This window comes from Nanorana parkeri, unplaced genomic scaffold (genome assembly GCF_000935625.1).
Source record: "Nanorana parkeri isolate BGI_ZX_2015 unplaced genomic scaffold, ASM93562v1 scaffold806, whole genome shotgun sequence".
Lineage (NCBI taxonomy): Eukaryota > Metazoa > Chordata > Amphibia > Anura > Dicroglossidae > Nanorana > Nanorana parkeri.
In genome coordinates this window covers 200,280-216,587 of record NW_017307074.1, presented here as the reverse complement: position 1 = coordinate 216,587, position 16,308 = coordinate 200,280, and the positions used below count along the sequence as shown (strand labels likewise).

At 38.9% G+C, this 16,308-nt stretch overlaps 1 protein-coding gene across 8 annotated transcripts in view; it reads left to right on the top strand.

The window, feature by feature from the left end:
• Positions 1–16,308, top strand: part of ROBO2 (roundabout guidance receptor 2) — a 414,352-nt gene that overhangs the window by 345,771 nt on the left and 52,273 nt on the right. For all 8 annotated transcript variants that reach the window (XM_018565020.1, XM_018565019.1, XM_018565016.1 and 5 more), the window contains 2 exons: positions 10,270–10,394; positions 13,151–13,322. In XM_018565020.1, the coding sequence (XP_018420522.1) occupies positions 10,270–10,394; positions 13,151–13,322 (297 nt within the window). The remainder of the gene's footprint in view (positions 1–10,269; positions 10,395–13,150; positions 13,323–16,308) is intronic.

Genomic DNA, 16,308 nt, shown 5'->3' with positions numbered 1-16,308 from the left:
AAGAATAAAATTCCTAGGGTAAAATATTTATTCGTCTTAAAGGGACTCACCATTTTTAATGAATTGGATATCCCTATCATTCCCAAACATTTAGTATTTAGCTAATATAGCTAAAGGCAATCACATGAAATACCCTTTATGGAAAAAATATTTTTACACACAATTTTATATATTAGATATATTGCATTGTTATAACCTGCAATAACATCCTGTCACTGTAGGGAGGGGCTCACTGTAGGGAGGGGCTGTTACTTGAATGTTAAGACAATATTTAGTGTAACTATACACTTGCTGCAAATGGCTGCAGAAGTTCACAAATTTAAAATAAAGATAATATCAATATAGGCAGAGACATATGCTCTTAAAAAAATATATATGCAGCTGTTATCAGTACCTGTTAGTTAAAAGTAGTATAGAAGGGTACCTTGCATGAAAACTTTATTTTTGTAGCAACACAATAAGGGCCTTGGCAGGGGCAGTGGCGATGGAAGCTGGGATCTGGGCCCTGTTTCTAGAGTGGTCAATGTAATCACAGTCTTCAAACAGATTGGTGGTATCTTTGCTTTAAATGCTGGGGAATTAAACCAACTGACTTTCTGTCATATCTTGTGGGGTGTTCTTACTGTTGGAATGTGTATCTGTTTTATATTATGGAGTACAGAAAGTCTTACATAGTAAAGTGGTGAGAACACCAAAAACTCCCAGATGAACTGGAGCAGAGTCAGGAATTATGGCGAGAGCTCACTGTTGAAGCATCACACACATAGGAAATCAGGGGTTGGCTTGGGCAGACATGCTGTACCTATAACCAAAATATCACCTTAGTGTGCATGACCTTTTACATTTCTGACATCTTTTTCTTGCAGCTTGAATAAGTGTGGTAACCCCAGTCTTTGCAACGTGTTCTCTAGGGGATAATACATTTCTGTGTAGGAGCTATGATTCACATGTCACATTTATATGCCAGCTTGAAGTGAGAAATCACATTGGTATGTCTTAGCAGTGCAGTTGAAGATGGGCACTTTTTATTGTTCTTCATGAGTCAGTTGCCATTCTGTAGCCAGCTTAAGGAAGACTGATACAAAATTCAAGAGACAGTCTTCTCCTACCCATATTCTTTTGCTCGTCTAGGCCCAACTTTTGTGGCCTTTTTATAAATCTTTGGACATTTCTGAAATGCCCGTTTGGCAAGTATATACATAGAAATTGGCAGCTATGTGTACAACTGGTGCTATTAAGAAAAAGGCATTTTCCCAAATTCAAGCCATTTGATTTTTTTCCCTTTATAATACACTTACCTCTTCACTTACTTCCTCACAAAACTTCAATTAAATGTTTAATGGAAGGGCATGTGCCTTTATTTTCTGTCTATGGATGGCTTGAGAAGTGACATTTTCAATTATTGCCTGGTTTTAGAACAATCATGGTGGTCATTTTATACATTAAAGGACACGTTAAGTGGCACTAGACTTGCAGTATTGAGCATGATTTTTATGGCTCTTTTTGCCCAGAGATACGTGAAAGTCACAAGGCTTGATCTGTTGCACAGATTAATGTAACCTTCAGCAACGCTACCTACTGCCATGGCTTTCTGGCGTCTGTGATAAATAATTTTATCATCTGTCAAATGTCATCAAACATTGAAGGTAATCGGTGTCGAACTGCTCTGGCTGCAGAGTGATTTCACAGTTTACAAAGTTTGACATATTTGCACTCAAGTCAGTCAGCAATAAAATATTGTATATAATGGTAAAAGTATGTTTTATTTACTTCGCCCTTGACATCAATTTAAGCATTTTCAAGGTCCCAGGTCTTAATATGAAACATAGAAATAAGTGATTGTTGTATATTGCTGGAAGTTGTGGCATGTTTATAACTTTAGAGGAAATATTTGGCCAGCAGAAGATTAAAGATTAACTCCATGAAATAGTCCCTTTAACTCAATTAGTTTTAAAGCAAGTATACCTAATAAAATGTACACATTAAACCATTAATTGGATTTCAAATACAGCTTATACAAAACAATTTACATTAAATTGCCACCACATCAGTAAGGATGAGGTAGTTTAAGTTCATGTAAGCAAAATAATGTTTAAAAGAGAACTATGGGGTTAGTGTTTTTCCCCATAGTTCTCTTAAGGGTCATGGGAGGACATATACTAACCTCCTCCTGTGACCCAAAGCACAGTATATTGTGAGCTACATACATACTGAGACCGCTGCAGCCGGGATTGGATTCCGGCAATGCTGTCAAGATCCACCTAGTTGTGTGAATGAAAGCTGGCTCTGCCTATCTAGAGGCAGAGCCAGCTGTACCCGCCCCCCTCCCCTGTCCGTTCCTCCACTCAGCACTGGAGGATCAGAGAGGGGAGGCGGAATCCCTGCGTGGAACGGTGACTGACAGTCATCACTCTCTGCAGGGACATGATCGAGAAGTGTTCGCTCACTTCCCGATCTATTGAGCCGACGTGTGACAGTTTCATTGTCACATGTCGGCTCGAACTATGAGGATGAGTGATTTTCACTCACCTCATAGTTCTCCTTTAATGCTACATCCGACAGAGACCACTATATTCCCCCCGACAGTACTTTTTTCCTCCTTTCTCCTCCTGGTGTCTGAGCAGTTCTTTGCTGGGTTCACAAATGTCTGAGCAGCCTCTGGTGGAGCCCCTCATCTTATTAGAGCCAGCATGATTTCTCTTGGAGATGCTAGAGCAAAAGGAGCTTAAGGACTGCTTTTTATGAAAATGATAGAGTTTTAAAAAACAGCAATGTTGTTATGTATGGTGATATGTCAAGAATGTATTCATGCAGACTTGTAAAGCCACTCAGAGGTCTACTTTCATTCATAGTTGACAAAAAATTTCAAACTTTGAAAGACATAAGTTAATTCATTATTACATCATAACCAACAAGTATCCAGACACCAAAAAAAACACTGCTTAAAACCAAATGTATTCAACTCCTGCCATGTTGCACAGTTCCTGCATTTCTCCCCTCTGATGAATTTCACCCTGGATCAGGCTTAGTCGTAGAGATCTGTTAGAGGTGTGACATGGCAGGAGCTGAGTAAAGTTGGTTTTCAGCAGTGATGTGGTGTGCAGATTTCTGTTTCTCACAAAGGTTTGAAGGACATGCTCCTTGGCCAGCACCAGATTTGTGTCTGTCTCTCGGTGCTCTGCATAAACTAACCGCTATCTAGATCTCTTGCCCTATCAGACAGGGTTGTGCTGTGAGGCAGATGTGTAAATATTAGAACTGAATAGATAGAACCACAAATGTTTTGGCAAAATATATTTTTTCATCTTTCATCTGTTTATTTAGTCATTTGCCAAATTTGTACAAATGTGTGCGTTCCATTGATCTAGTAGTAAACTTTGGCACAATTTATTGAATCCTTGTAGATCCACTCTTTACGTGTTAACTGAAAACAGTGTATGCTTTTTCCAGCTCTCTAAGCATTCTACGCAGCTTAATAAAAGCTAAGCCAGCATTGATCGAGCAGTGTTGCTTTTATGGAAAAAGGCTTGAGCACAGCTTAGAAAATAGCTCAACACAAATTGTCAGTTTACACTTTCTTTCAAATAAAAATAGCAATCTCTTGAGAGCCAGCAGACCAGCCTCAAATAAAAACCACCGAGAGTGAGATGAACAAATCAAAGGTAGTTGACACCTTCCAAACAGGGCCAAGTTTCATTGGATTACTTTTTATATGGAATGGTACTTCAAAGGCCACCAACCAAAAATTAATTTTCCCGCAGTTAGACTTTTTATTGGGAGCCGGTATTTGTCACCATCCGGCGTGCATCCATTTCCCACCTTTTTGGCCTTGCAACAGGTAACAAATGGAATCCACTTTTGTCGCCTTGGAAAAAGATGAGCGGCGATTTGGGTTCTTGCACATTTGTGGAAGGCAGCTCAGTAGTGAAATAATTGACCTGTCAACTCTCGCCCCTGTGTCTCTGCGAAACCAGCAGCAAGGGAAATGAGAAAATGCTTTAAAAAATGTTGTTTTGCAATGTGGTCTATTTAATAACTATGGCATCCCCAGACAAGTGCCTTAATGTATATTGCTGTGTGAGAGCCAGCATAGATATAAAACCACTGGAGAAACATATCTTCAGGTATATTTTTTCTAATACTCCATCTTGTGGTGTTCTTTCAGTGTGGTGCTTTGGATTAGATGCTACTTGATTTCCACAGAGTCCTATAGATAAAACACATTCCAGAAAGGATTGTTGTCTTTACTCCAAATTTTGTGCTTTATTTTTTAAAATTAGAATGTAACTCTAGGCAAACAGCTAAATATGAATATTTCTAAACTACTTTACCCGCCAAAATATTAGTAATTTTGCTCAGCCACTCACCTATTCTGGATAGAGGAGGGCACTCCTATTCTCAGCCTACTTTTTGAGAGATTACAGATAAAAAAAAACACTATCACAAAATTATTATATCCTGATAAGGGATATTGTGTAATGATAGTATTCAGTATATCAATTCCTTATAACACTAACAGGTGTGCTTAAAGTGGATATTCCAAAAAAAACTAAACCATTCTATTGAAAGTCCCCACCCCCTAAAAGTCAAATAACCTTCAAAGGCATTTTAAAAATACTGTTTTTCGAATTAAAAGAATAAAGAATACTTACCCCAGCCCCAGCTTCTGATGCATCCAAGTGCCTGGAGTGCATTCATAAGGGATTTTAAGTCCTATGCTTTCCCAGGAGGGAGCAGTGAGGCATATTGAGATCACCTGCATCTACTGAAAGCATCAGAAGCCAGGGCAGAGTTTTTTCTTTTTCTTTTTGCAACAGTTTTTTAGGCAATTTGACTTTTGGGGGTGGGGGGAGTTGTTCTATAGAGTGTACCATCCATTTTCCTAGAAGTTTTTCTTTAATCAGCTTCAGCAACAGTTTTTATTATTATTATTAGAGACTTGTTACAAGAGCAAAAAAAATTCTGCAGGTATAAAGTGAATTCCAACAGCAACCTCCATAAACCCTGCCCCTATGGCCTAATCACAGCTAAAACAGGTAAACAGGTAACGATCCGTAATTTCCTAATATCGCTGCCCGCCCATTCCCGCCTTCTTCCCATGTACCAGTGAGGCGACCCATCAGTGATGGTAGGAATGGGGGGGAGGGAGTTGTTATACTGTCAGAGTCTCAAATTTGAACCATATAATATTGAAAGCAGTGATATAATTTGTCCCAAACCCTGTGACTGTCACTTTCCCTGGACAGTTTGGTCTTCATGTAAACCCCAAAAGAGGTTATTGTTGTGCTTTGTGGTGTGTTGATTTTCTCCTAAATGTTTTTGCACGCGTTTTGTAGTTGTGTTTTATCATGTCTGTGGGATCCATTTACCTGTGTAAAATGTTATGTTTCAGATGAGAAAAAAGCAGGACACATTGAGTAGCTTAAAAAACAACAACTTGATTTTACATTGCATTTTTCTCATTTCATAGTTTATTCAATGCAGCTGAGTGTATGAGGCCTTCTAAATTTTTTGATCCCAATACAGCATGAAATATTGAAATAATGTCACTTGAAATCAACACAGGAATCCTATTTGCAGAAACCATTCTGGTTCAGTGAGCATTTCTGCTTAATTGTTTTACTGTCCCGGTGTTTAATTCTTGAAACAAGTGACATCTGACATTATCCAGACATGTCATTTATGTAATCAGCCAACCAAGATGGAATGGATACAAGTTTTATTAAGAGTCTTCAATGCTGACGCTGAAAATGCACTCTTCTCATCTGTAAATAATACAGAAAGAAAAAGTGAATGTTCAGTGCTGCTTATAACAATGTATCCATATTTATTCCACTGTCTGTTAGAAAATCTACATAAAATTTGGAGGACAAGCAGGGTGTTCCTTTAAATCATTTTTTACCATATCCAATGAAATGATGAGATCTGGCCTCATGTGATTGGTTGGAATGGACAGAAAAGGCACTTTTATTTTATGAAAGAGTATTAAAAATGTATCTGACAATTATAATAATCGAAAGTCAGATTTCTACATAGATTAAAGATGATTGAATTTAATGATATAAGCAACATAGTTTTTCTTTTGGACAAATGGATAGTCATCATTTGGTATCATAAGTTGCCAAACAGTTTATAGGTCACCTATATCCAAAACAGTATTTATAGGCCCCAGTTTGTCAAATCACCCACTGGATTCTTAAATCTTATATAGACTTCAATATTGAGATTTTCCAGAAATATTAGCTGTTGGCACTGGGAGATTGGCACTCTTAGTTTTCAGCACATAATGAGATGCCCTACCCTAAAGCACAATTTTAACCACCCCAATAACCCTTACATTGACCTTCCCTGTAACACTAACCCACCCTGTAACACTACCATTAACCCTTGACCCCAACATTTACCCTTCATGTAACCCTAACTCCCCTATAGCACTAACATTGACCCATCTTGTACCCTATCCCTCCCTGTAAACCTATGTTACCGTAACCCTTCTTGTAAACTCAACCCTGGCCCTTCTTGTAACCCCTAATACAAACTCATCCTGTAACACTAACCTTCTCTGTAACCCCCAACTCTAGCCCTTCCTGTAATCACCTAACAACATCCTTTCTTGTATCCATGCCACTAGCCCTCTCTGTAACCCTAACACTAACCCTCCCTGTTACTGTGACATTAACACTCGCTGTAACCCTAATACTAATCTTTTCTTAACATATCTTTTTATTGTTTATGCATACTAACCTAACCTGTGCTGCTTCCTCTGTGCCAAAAATGTCAGTGCCAAAAGCGCAAAAATGTCCTGCTTCAAGAGATTTCCTGGAAAGCCAACACATTTGGCTTTGCAATGACCAACACAGTTGGGTGGATTTGGCAATTTGGGAGGAGATATCAATTGCAACATTAAATAGGAATTCAGTGTGTGGTTCAACTTTCCAGCAGCCATGATGAACTGAAATATCAGTGGAGTTGGTATTTAAGAGTAATATACATGTAATTAAACTTTCAGAGTGATTTGTACTTTGAAATAGTGTATAAGTAGTGACAGGTAGACACTCTGCCAATGGATTATTTTTTTGTATATCAGCCGTGCAGGTGTGTAATTAAATGACTTGTAATCACTTCAGACTTCAACATAAGAGTGAGATCCTTAGAGTGATGATACTTGAGGTGGAAGTTTGATGAGAGAGGAAGAGTGAATAAGTGCACACAAAAGCCAAAGTTCTAAGCCTGAGAGCAGTCTGGTGGTATGTAAGAAGCAAGTGATAAAGAGCATCAGTCACAAGGGGAAAAATGCGAGAGAAGCCCTGATGAAAACACAATATTTCTGAATTCCAGGCCTCATAATAGTTCATGCAGCTTCAATGCAAGTGATTTTGTTCTGCAGCAACGACACAGAGTATTGAAGGCTTTAGTTTAGCACAACAACCAGACGAACCAGCATTTCCATAAAGAGAGGTCAAGAATGGAAGTCCACAAAATTTATCTTAAAGCTTATCTCCAGGAAAGAAATAACTCTATTTGCAGTGGGGCTACCGCCACACTGCAAGGGTTAGGTGCCCATTAATGTCCAGGGGACCTGTGTAAAGGACTTTTACATACCTGATGCCCTCACCTGCAGGCTCCAAGACAAGTGCCCCACCCCCACGCTCTGGTGGTCAGAGGCCCATCATCACATACAATGTAGTGCCCATAGCCCTGCATTATACTGTACGTGAGGACGTTGAGGGACAGTCCACAAGCAAAAGTGTAGGAGGAACAGTACTGCCGGGGAATGGGGAATCAGGTAAGAAAACATCCTTTACACAGCTCCCCCAGACATTAATGAGCAGTTAACCTTTTTAGTGCAGGGGTAGACCCACTCTAAGGGGAATTTTTTCCCCGGTGATAGGCTTTAACAAAAGTTCCCTTTAAAGCCTAATTGTAACTTCTCAAAAAATGAAATCATGTCAGGGTGAATAAAAAAGGAACATATTTATTGTCTCAATGCTCTTTATATATTGAATGCTCCCTAGCCCAAGCAGAAAAGCCCATGCTGGGTAGGAGTTTGCAACTAAGGACTGCTGTTGTCACTGTACAGCAGTCTGACATCCCCCTGCCCACCTTGTACTATAGCCCTACAATCAGCAATGCCTACCAAGAAAAACAAGTCAGAACTCTGTATGGAGATCACAGCTCTCCCACAGAGCTGCAGACTCCTGGCTAGAACAGACATTTTCTGCTGGGACTGGGAAGGGAAGAAATAGAGAACAGTGAGACAATTAACACTTAGGGGCATATTTATAAAGCAGTGAATCTTAGATCCAGTAAAAATAAATTTTCTGCAGGTAAATCTTCTAGGTCCTTTTGTTTTAAAAGGAAGTGAATGTTTGGTAAAAGCCACATTCACTGCTATATGTAGACCCTTTAATATGTGATCTAGCCTGACTTTAATGCTATAATTTTTGGGAAGCTACAATTGGGTTTTAATGCTGTAATATATAAGGCATATGCCGTACTAGATAGATTGTATCCACTTTAAAGACATAGAACATTTAAGTGGCAAAAGAAAATAAATAGTGATTTTATAGCTGATATTACGAAATAAAAACCAATGGCTTCACATAAATACACCACTTGTACTATGTGCTCTAAACAAATGCCTTGACTGGAGGATGCCTGCAGATCAGAGCCTGTAAATTAGAGTGCAAAGGGGTGACTTCCCGCCAGCATGTCATTTTATTGCTGCTCCTTTGTTAGTTACAGCACTCACACATTCAGGCCGGCCTTGGCTGTGAAAAACTTCAGAGGATGGAAGAAACAAATCAATAGATATTTTTGACTGCAGAGTCTGTGCTGTGGAGATCGGGTATTGATTAGATTTTGTGAAATTGAATAAAGAGCATTTTGGACTCACCGTATCATGTACACTGCAAAATACAAATATAATGGCAAACTCTATTTTATACAACAACGATGACTGTTTGAAGGTAACCTGTACGGATAGAAACACAGAGGCTGCCATAAGTGACCTACTTGAGTTTGCCTGTCCCTGGATTTAATACTTTCAAACACCGACAGGAAAATTCATGCAGATGAGGAAAGTCATGACTTCTACTCTGCATGCCTGCTCCGTGCCTGACAACTTACTTTATTCCTTTCATCTGATCTTTTCTCCTATTCCTTAGTTTCTCTCCAGTTTTTCTCTTCTACTTCTTCTGTTCTCCTTTTCTCTCAATTCCTTTTCTCTACCATGTTTTCCTATCATCTCCTCTCCCATTCTGTCCTCCTCTCTACCGTTCTCTTTTCTGTTCCCCTGTCTCCATTTGTCTTCTTTTCTCTTATCCTTTTCTTTCTTCTCCTCTACTCGTCTTTTCAATTCTTTTCTTTCCTCTTTTCTACAATTCTCTCCCTTCCTCCTCTCCCTTCCTCCCTCTTGCCTTCCCTCCTTTCCGCTCTCCTCTCTCTACTCCTCTTAATTTCATCTCCTCTCCCATCTTCTCTTTTGCTTCTCCTATTCTTTTCTATCCCCCAATTTCTTGTCTCCTCTCCCTTTCTCTGATTTGCTCCTATTTTCTCAACTCCTCTGCCATTTTCTCCTCTCATTTCCTCTCCTGTTTTCCCCCATTCTCTCCATTCCTCTTTTTTCCCTTACTCGTCATCCTTCCTCCACCCTTCCCTCCATTCCTCATGCTCCAGAATGTGAGGGAAAAGCTGCATAGAGCCCAGAGATTATGCATGAACCATGGTCTAAATTTTTTGTCAGCTCAATCTCAGGGTTAGCCAACCATAATAAAACAAAAATGCAATTTAGTGGGTAAACCATGGCTGTTGAAGGGGTTTAAATGCAGTATTTGTATTTTTCACTGGGTACCTATAATGAAAAAAAAGTCCATAAACATTCAACATGATAAATGTGTTGAGAGATTTTGGTCAACCTTCTACAATGAATACACAGTTAAAGTAAAAATACAGTATAAAGTGTGCTAGTTAACCATAATACCTTCTAGGAAGAAGATGAATATGGAATAGAAAATGTGTACAATGTTAATAAAGGAGCAGGGTTTTTTGAAGACCAAATAAGCAGAATGTTGTCCCTTTATTAAACAGATGCTATCACAGCAGCTAATATTTCAACCTCACTAGCTTGCTCTGTTTGCATATTCAGGTCTGTAGGGAACATGAGCTAAGGGCTATGCCTGCCTGGATATACATGAGCTTACTAAAAATGAGACTTCTGCTTGAAGGATTAATGTCTCTCTCTCCTATTTTTCTGTTCACCTGCTCTAGCCCCGAGTGCAGCACCGCAGTCTGTCACTGTTCAGACAGTCGGGAGCAACAATAGCACAAGTATCAGCGTCTCCTGGGACCCACCTCCTCCGGATCACCAGAACGGAATTATTCAAGACTACAGGGTAAAGCTATTTCCTTCTGTACAAACATTAACAAAAATTCCATTGCATATTTTCCACTGAAAACAAATTGTAAATTGTATGATGGCCAAAATATTATCAAAGCGATACCATTTATTAAGAAAGTTAAAATATGCATGTATATTTGTATACTCGCCTTATAAAGGGGAATTGTTGTTCTGAAACATTGCATTGCATTTTTAAATAAACAAATAAACTCCAGCCAATCCGCTAAATACAAAACAGCTGCTAAAATATTAATATGTGAACTGTTTAAATGAGAAGTAAATCCAAAACTTTTTTTTACTTCTCTTCTCTTTTCTCTTTTGGGTCACAGGAGGACATTTACTAGATGCTGACCCAAAGTCAGCATCTAGTGGGCCACAACATGCTGACCAGAGCCGCTATGCAGCCAGGAAGGATCTTGACAATATTGTGACAGCTAGCTCTGCCTTTCTAGAACCAGAGCCAGCTATGCCCACCCCTCCCCTGTCTGTTCCTCTTATAAGTACTGAAGGAAGCGAGAGGCGAGGGGAGATTCCCTGTGGGGAGTGGTGACTGACAGTCACTGCTCTCTGCAGGGAGAAGAAACTGTGAGCTGATTGATCAGTGGACACATGATCACTCAGCTCTCAGTATAGATCCGGCGTGTGACAGCTGCAGTGTCCCATGCTGACTAAGTATGTTTTACTCTCCCCACACCTTTAACTTTATTATTAGTATTGTAATACTGCTTGGCCAGTCTTGTTATCCAGCCACAACTGTTTTACTTTTATTTTGGATAGCTTGGTCAAGGGTTAGAACCCCTGTTGAGTTATATTGCTATCATGGGCTCCATTAGAGAGATTCCCCCTCTCTTCCTGAACAGTTTCACTAAACAGGAAGTGAGGGTAACTCTTTAGCAGAGCAGAGGAAGACTAAAATACCTGACAGCTTTTAATTTCTGGCTATGCCCTGCTGCAGATTCTCTAACAAAATTTAAAATAGCAATAATCCCAACAGGGGTTCTCCTTCCCCAATCTTTCCAAAATTAAAAAAACAAAAACAAATTTGGGCTGGACATACACTTTGGAGTCTATTTATACCCCTCTGCCCAGCATATAGCTCATCAGATGCCACCCGCACCCCACCACAGCCACAAGTTGACAGTGAGAAGCACAGGAAATTCCATGCACTAGTGGCAAATGGCGGCCAACCTACATATAGCTGGGCAGAACAAATCAGGCCTTTTAAGTTTAATTATTTTGATATACTGTAAAGTTTAGTTTCCAATTCTATCATTTTAATTTTACTACTCAAAACAGTTGGTTGATAGTGTAAAACATTTGTTTTGCTTCCTTAAAAAAATCATCTACATATGAAAACTTGAAGATGAACTCCAGGCAAAATAAAATGCAGTAGAAGTGAACAATCTAGGACAACATTTCTGAACTGGAAAGTGAGCTGAACTGGAGAATGTTTCCAAATCAGCTATTTTGTCCTAGATTGTTCACTTCTCCTGCTCCTCCTTGTTATCTATACCATTAAAAGCATTTTGTTGTATCTATTTGTTAAGTGAAAAAATTATACCTGTTGAACCTGCCTGAAATCTTGTGAGATGATAACTTCTTGTGCCTCGGCTGCTCTGTTATCAGTTGTGACAGCTAGCTCTGCCTTTCTAGAACCAGAGCCAGCTATGCCCACCCCTCCCCTGTCTGTTCCTCTTATAAGTACTGAAGGAAGAGAGAGGCGAGGGGAGATTCCCTGTGGGGAGTGGTGACTGACAGTCACTGCTCTCTGCAGGGAGAAGAAACTGTGAGCTGATTGATCAGTGGACACATGATCACTCAGCTCTCAGTATAGATCCGGCGTGTGACAGCTGCAGTGTCCCATGCTGAATAAGTATGTTTTACTCTCCCCACACCTTTAACTTTATTATTAGTATTGTAATACTGCTTGGCCAGTCTTGTTATCCAGCCACAACTGTTTTACTTTTATTTTGGATAGCTTGGTCAAGGGTTAGAACCCCTGTTGAGTTATATTGCTATCATGGGCTCCATTAGAGAGATTCCCCCTCTCTTCCTGAACAGTTTCACTAAACATTCACATTGCCCCCAGCTATTTCTGAGAATAGCAGAACACATCCACTATGTTATGGAGAAGGGGAGAGGGGAATGTGTCATGTAGTCCTAAAAAAACTCCCTGTGAGTGACAATGCTGCTCTTTCATATATACAGTATGAGTGAGCATTGTCACCTTACAACAGGATGTGTGTTAATGGAAGAATCATTAAGTGAAAATAAAGGGGAAAACATGCTGAAAAAAGAAATGAATGCAGCCACACCATCTAAGCACTGGTAAGCTGCAATTTGTTTTCTCTGGTATAGTTACGCTTTAAAACATTTGTTTTCTCTGGTATAGTTACGCTTTAAAACATATTCTATGTCCTCCAAAAGCATTGAATGTTTTTAGAGCACACATGAACTCTTTGCAGATGGTGGCACAGGGCCTTAACTCTGTGAAGGCTAGCATGCTCAGGTCTATTTACCTATGAGAATAGTTACTAGCGCTTCCCTGCACAATGTAGAATATGAGATTTAGTTTTTTGAGCTATACATAAATACATGAGATTGCAAAACCCTGTATGACTTATAAGAAGCAGTAAAAGAACAAGGGAGACAAAAAAGGCTTCTAAACGCTTATATTATCAATGTATCAGATTAATGGGTAATCAATGTTATGTAATGCCTGGTAAATGTAGGTTTCCTTTACATATGCAGATCTGGTGCCTTGGCAATGAGACACGATTTCACATAAACAAGACTGTAGATGCTGCAATTCGCTCAGTGGTGATTGGTGGACTTTACCATGGCATTCAGTACCGGGTTGAAGTGGCTGCAAGTACAAGTGCTGGCACCGGAATAAAAAGCGAACCACGGCAAATACTTATTGGTAAGATTTTTTAAACTGCTGTTTTATTGTTTTGCTCTAATTTGTTGATTACTCTATAATTCTGATGTATTGGTTTACAACATTCCTGCATGTACTGTATTAAAGGGCCAATTTGTCTGCTTCTGGCTATACACTTGGACACATTTAACTATTTTGGATTATTTAGCACCTGTGATAAACTTTTGATTTTTTGAGTGCAAAAATTACTGTGAGCATGTGAAGATGCAGATAAGGCCCTTATTAACCCAAAGTGTATATTTATTAATGATTTATTATAGGTATTTATATAGCGCAGACAATTTTATGCAGCACTTTACATACTGCACATTCACGTCAGTCCCTGCCCGCAAAGAACTTACAATCTAAGTTCCCTATTGCACAGACATACAGAGCCGATTTAGACAGAAGCTAATTAATCTTCCAGCATGTCTTTGGAGTGTGGGAGGAAACCAGAGTACCCAGAGGAACCTCACGCAAGCTCATCAAAACTAAAAAAAAAAAACGAGTTGTAGAATTTGAGTGTTATGTCACTCTAGATGCTCAGCTAAATTGTTTGCTGATGTTAGCTTAAAATGGCCAACCGTAATAGAAAGGAAGAAGCTGACTTAAAGGGGCTTATTTACTAAAGGCAAGTAGGCTGTTCACTTTCCCAGGGAATTTTCCCGTAGCTTAGTGAATGTGGTAAAAATTAACTTTGAAAAGAATACCTAATGATGTGCAAGTAAACCAAGAAGTAATAAATAGTATTTTAGCTTGTACATGATTGGACAATAGAAGTCACCAGAGTTTTACCTCATTCACTAAGCTAATTTAAATTGCCCTTGCAAAGCAAACAGCCTATTTGCCTTTAGTAAACAAGCACCAAGGAGTGCTGTGCATGAGTGGAATTGAGGGCTCTCATTTCCCTCATTTTGGCAAAATGTATTGGTATAAATGGAAAAGGTAAAATCCAGGTGGGTTTTTGGTGGTTTTTCAGGGTTTAATAGGTTTAAATTGCCCCTGGCTTGAAACTGTTCTTAATATGTGCGTAAATGGCCAAGTCAATTTTTTTAAGCCAGTTTTGTCTAAGCAATTTAGCGACAAAAGCTGCTCACTGAAATGTCTGCTTCAGACAAACTTTGCCAACGGTGAAAGCACTTATTTTGCAGCAAAATCAACTTCATCAAAATCACATTGTTTATTCCTACACAGCATCACTTGTGAAAGAATAGAGAGGATATTTGTAATTCAGGCGCCTTGCAATGTAAAAACAAAGGCTTCTCAATTTTGTCCAGACTGGCCCTTTAAGAATGACAATTAACTTCCCCTTTCTAATAACATTTGGAAACCCCTGATGGAATCTGATACGGCATGTGAATGTTTCTGCTTTCTGTATGGTTGTTGTGTCTGTGCCAGACTATAAAGTTTTCATTACTATCTAATGCATTCTATGAGTCTAACAATTAACACATGATTCAACATTAGGGACTATAGTGGGATTGCCATTGTGGGTGTTTTTTCAGTCTTTGTGCTCTTGTGTGAGTGTATTACCATTGATGGTGTCACCGGGGATTTCTCAGGGATATGGAAGTGCAGCTGTAATAAAATCAGCAGAGCATTGAGCTGAAAACAGGCCTAGGACGATGTCTGAGCTTCATCCCCCATTGGAGCATGGCACCGCGAAAAGCCAGCTACACTGCTCCTCATGAGCCAGTTCAAAGTCATTTAAGAAGCAATACAACTAATCTGGATCCATTGATACAAGATAAACAAATAGCCTATCCGTGTGCTATATTGTCTAATAAATGCAAGCACCAAAACTAATTATATTTTAATGCACTCTGTTAAATGTGCTGCTTAACTGTCTCTATTCAGCAAGGGAAGCTTGGCCAAATCACTGTCATTACTGAGGCTGCTCCTAAGTTATATTTCGGCACTATAAGAGAAGCTAAATTGTATTTTCAGCAAGCACTTTTTTGAGTTATTATTGTAGAGTTCACCTCAAAATCATAATTGATGACATTTTCACATTTTATATGCTTGCTGAAACATGTTTTCATTCCTGTATTTCATTTCCATATTTGTAAATTGTTGGGTTTTTTTTCTACACTGCAGTCACTCAGCGTATATATCTATAAAGTATTGGAAGTATTTTCTCTAGAACTTACCAAATAACAGTCCATAGCCAAATTCCTATTTTACCCGCTATTTAGTTCAAGGATTTTCAAGCAGAGAAAGAGCATTTACCTAGTTTATATCCCCAAGAATACTTGCCCAGGAATCACCAAAGATACTTACCAGTCAAATATTGGGGAGAACGAATGCTTGAATGGTGAATATCACAGTCAGCAGATTGTATAATTGGGATAGTTGTGATATCATGCAATGCATATTTTGTTGGTTCTTTTTCCACTAAAAAACATTAAAGTGTATTTCCACTTTTGCAGCCAAATTGGGATAACCCCTATTTTATATTTGTTACACATTTACATAATATAACTTACAAATTACTTTTCATTTTCTTTACGTTTTCTCATATTACAAGTTTTCTGGTAGAGGTTATTGTTTACCACAATTAACTATGGCTGTGCTGGCAGATCTCTATAATCTGTTGAAGATCTGAACATTGTCTGTCCTAACAAATGGTAAATGATGGGAAGCTTAGAGTTACACTAGTCTTTCTATGTGGACAGCCAGAGTTTTCTGTCACTTTGAAATTGTAGCAAGAAGCTTGCAGTCTGCCAAACGTCCTGTCACACAGACACATCTAAAAGGTAAGAAATATTTAAAAAAATATATTTTTAGGTATGTTGTGTGAATAGGAATGCATAACAAACATATAGAGGGGTTTTCTCAAATTTGACAGCAAAAGTGGAAATACACTTTAAAGAAAAAGCATTCATAGTGTGTGTGCATGTGTGCGTGTGTTCGTGCATGTAGATAAATGATAGATAGGTAGATAGATAGATAGATAGATAGATAGATAGATAGATAGATAGATAGATAG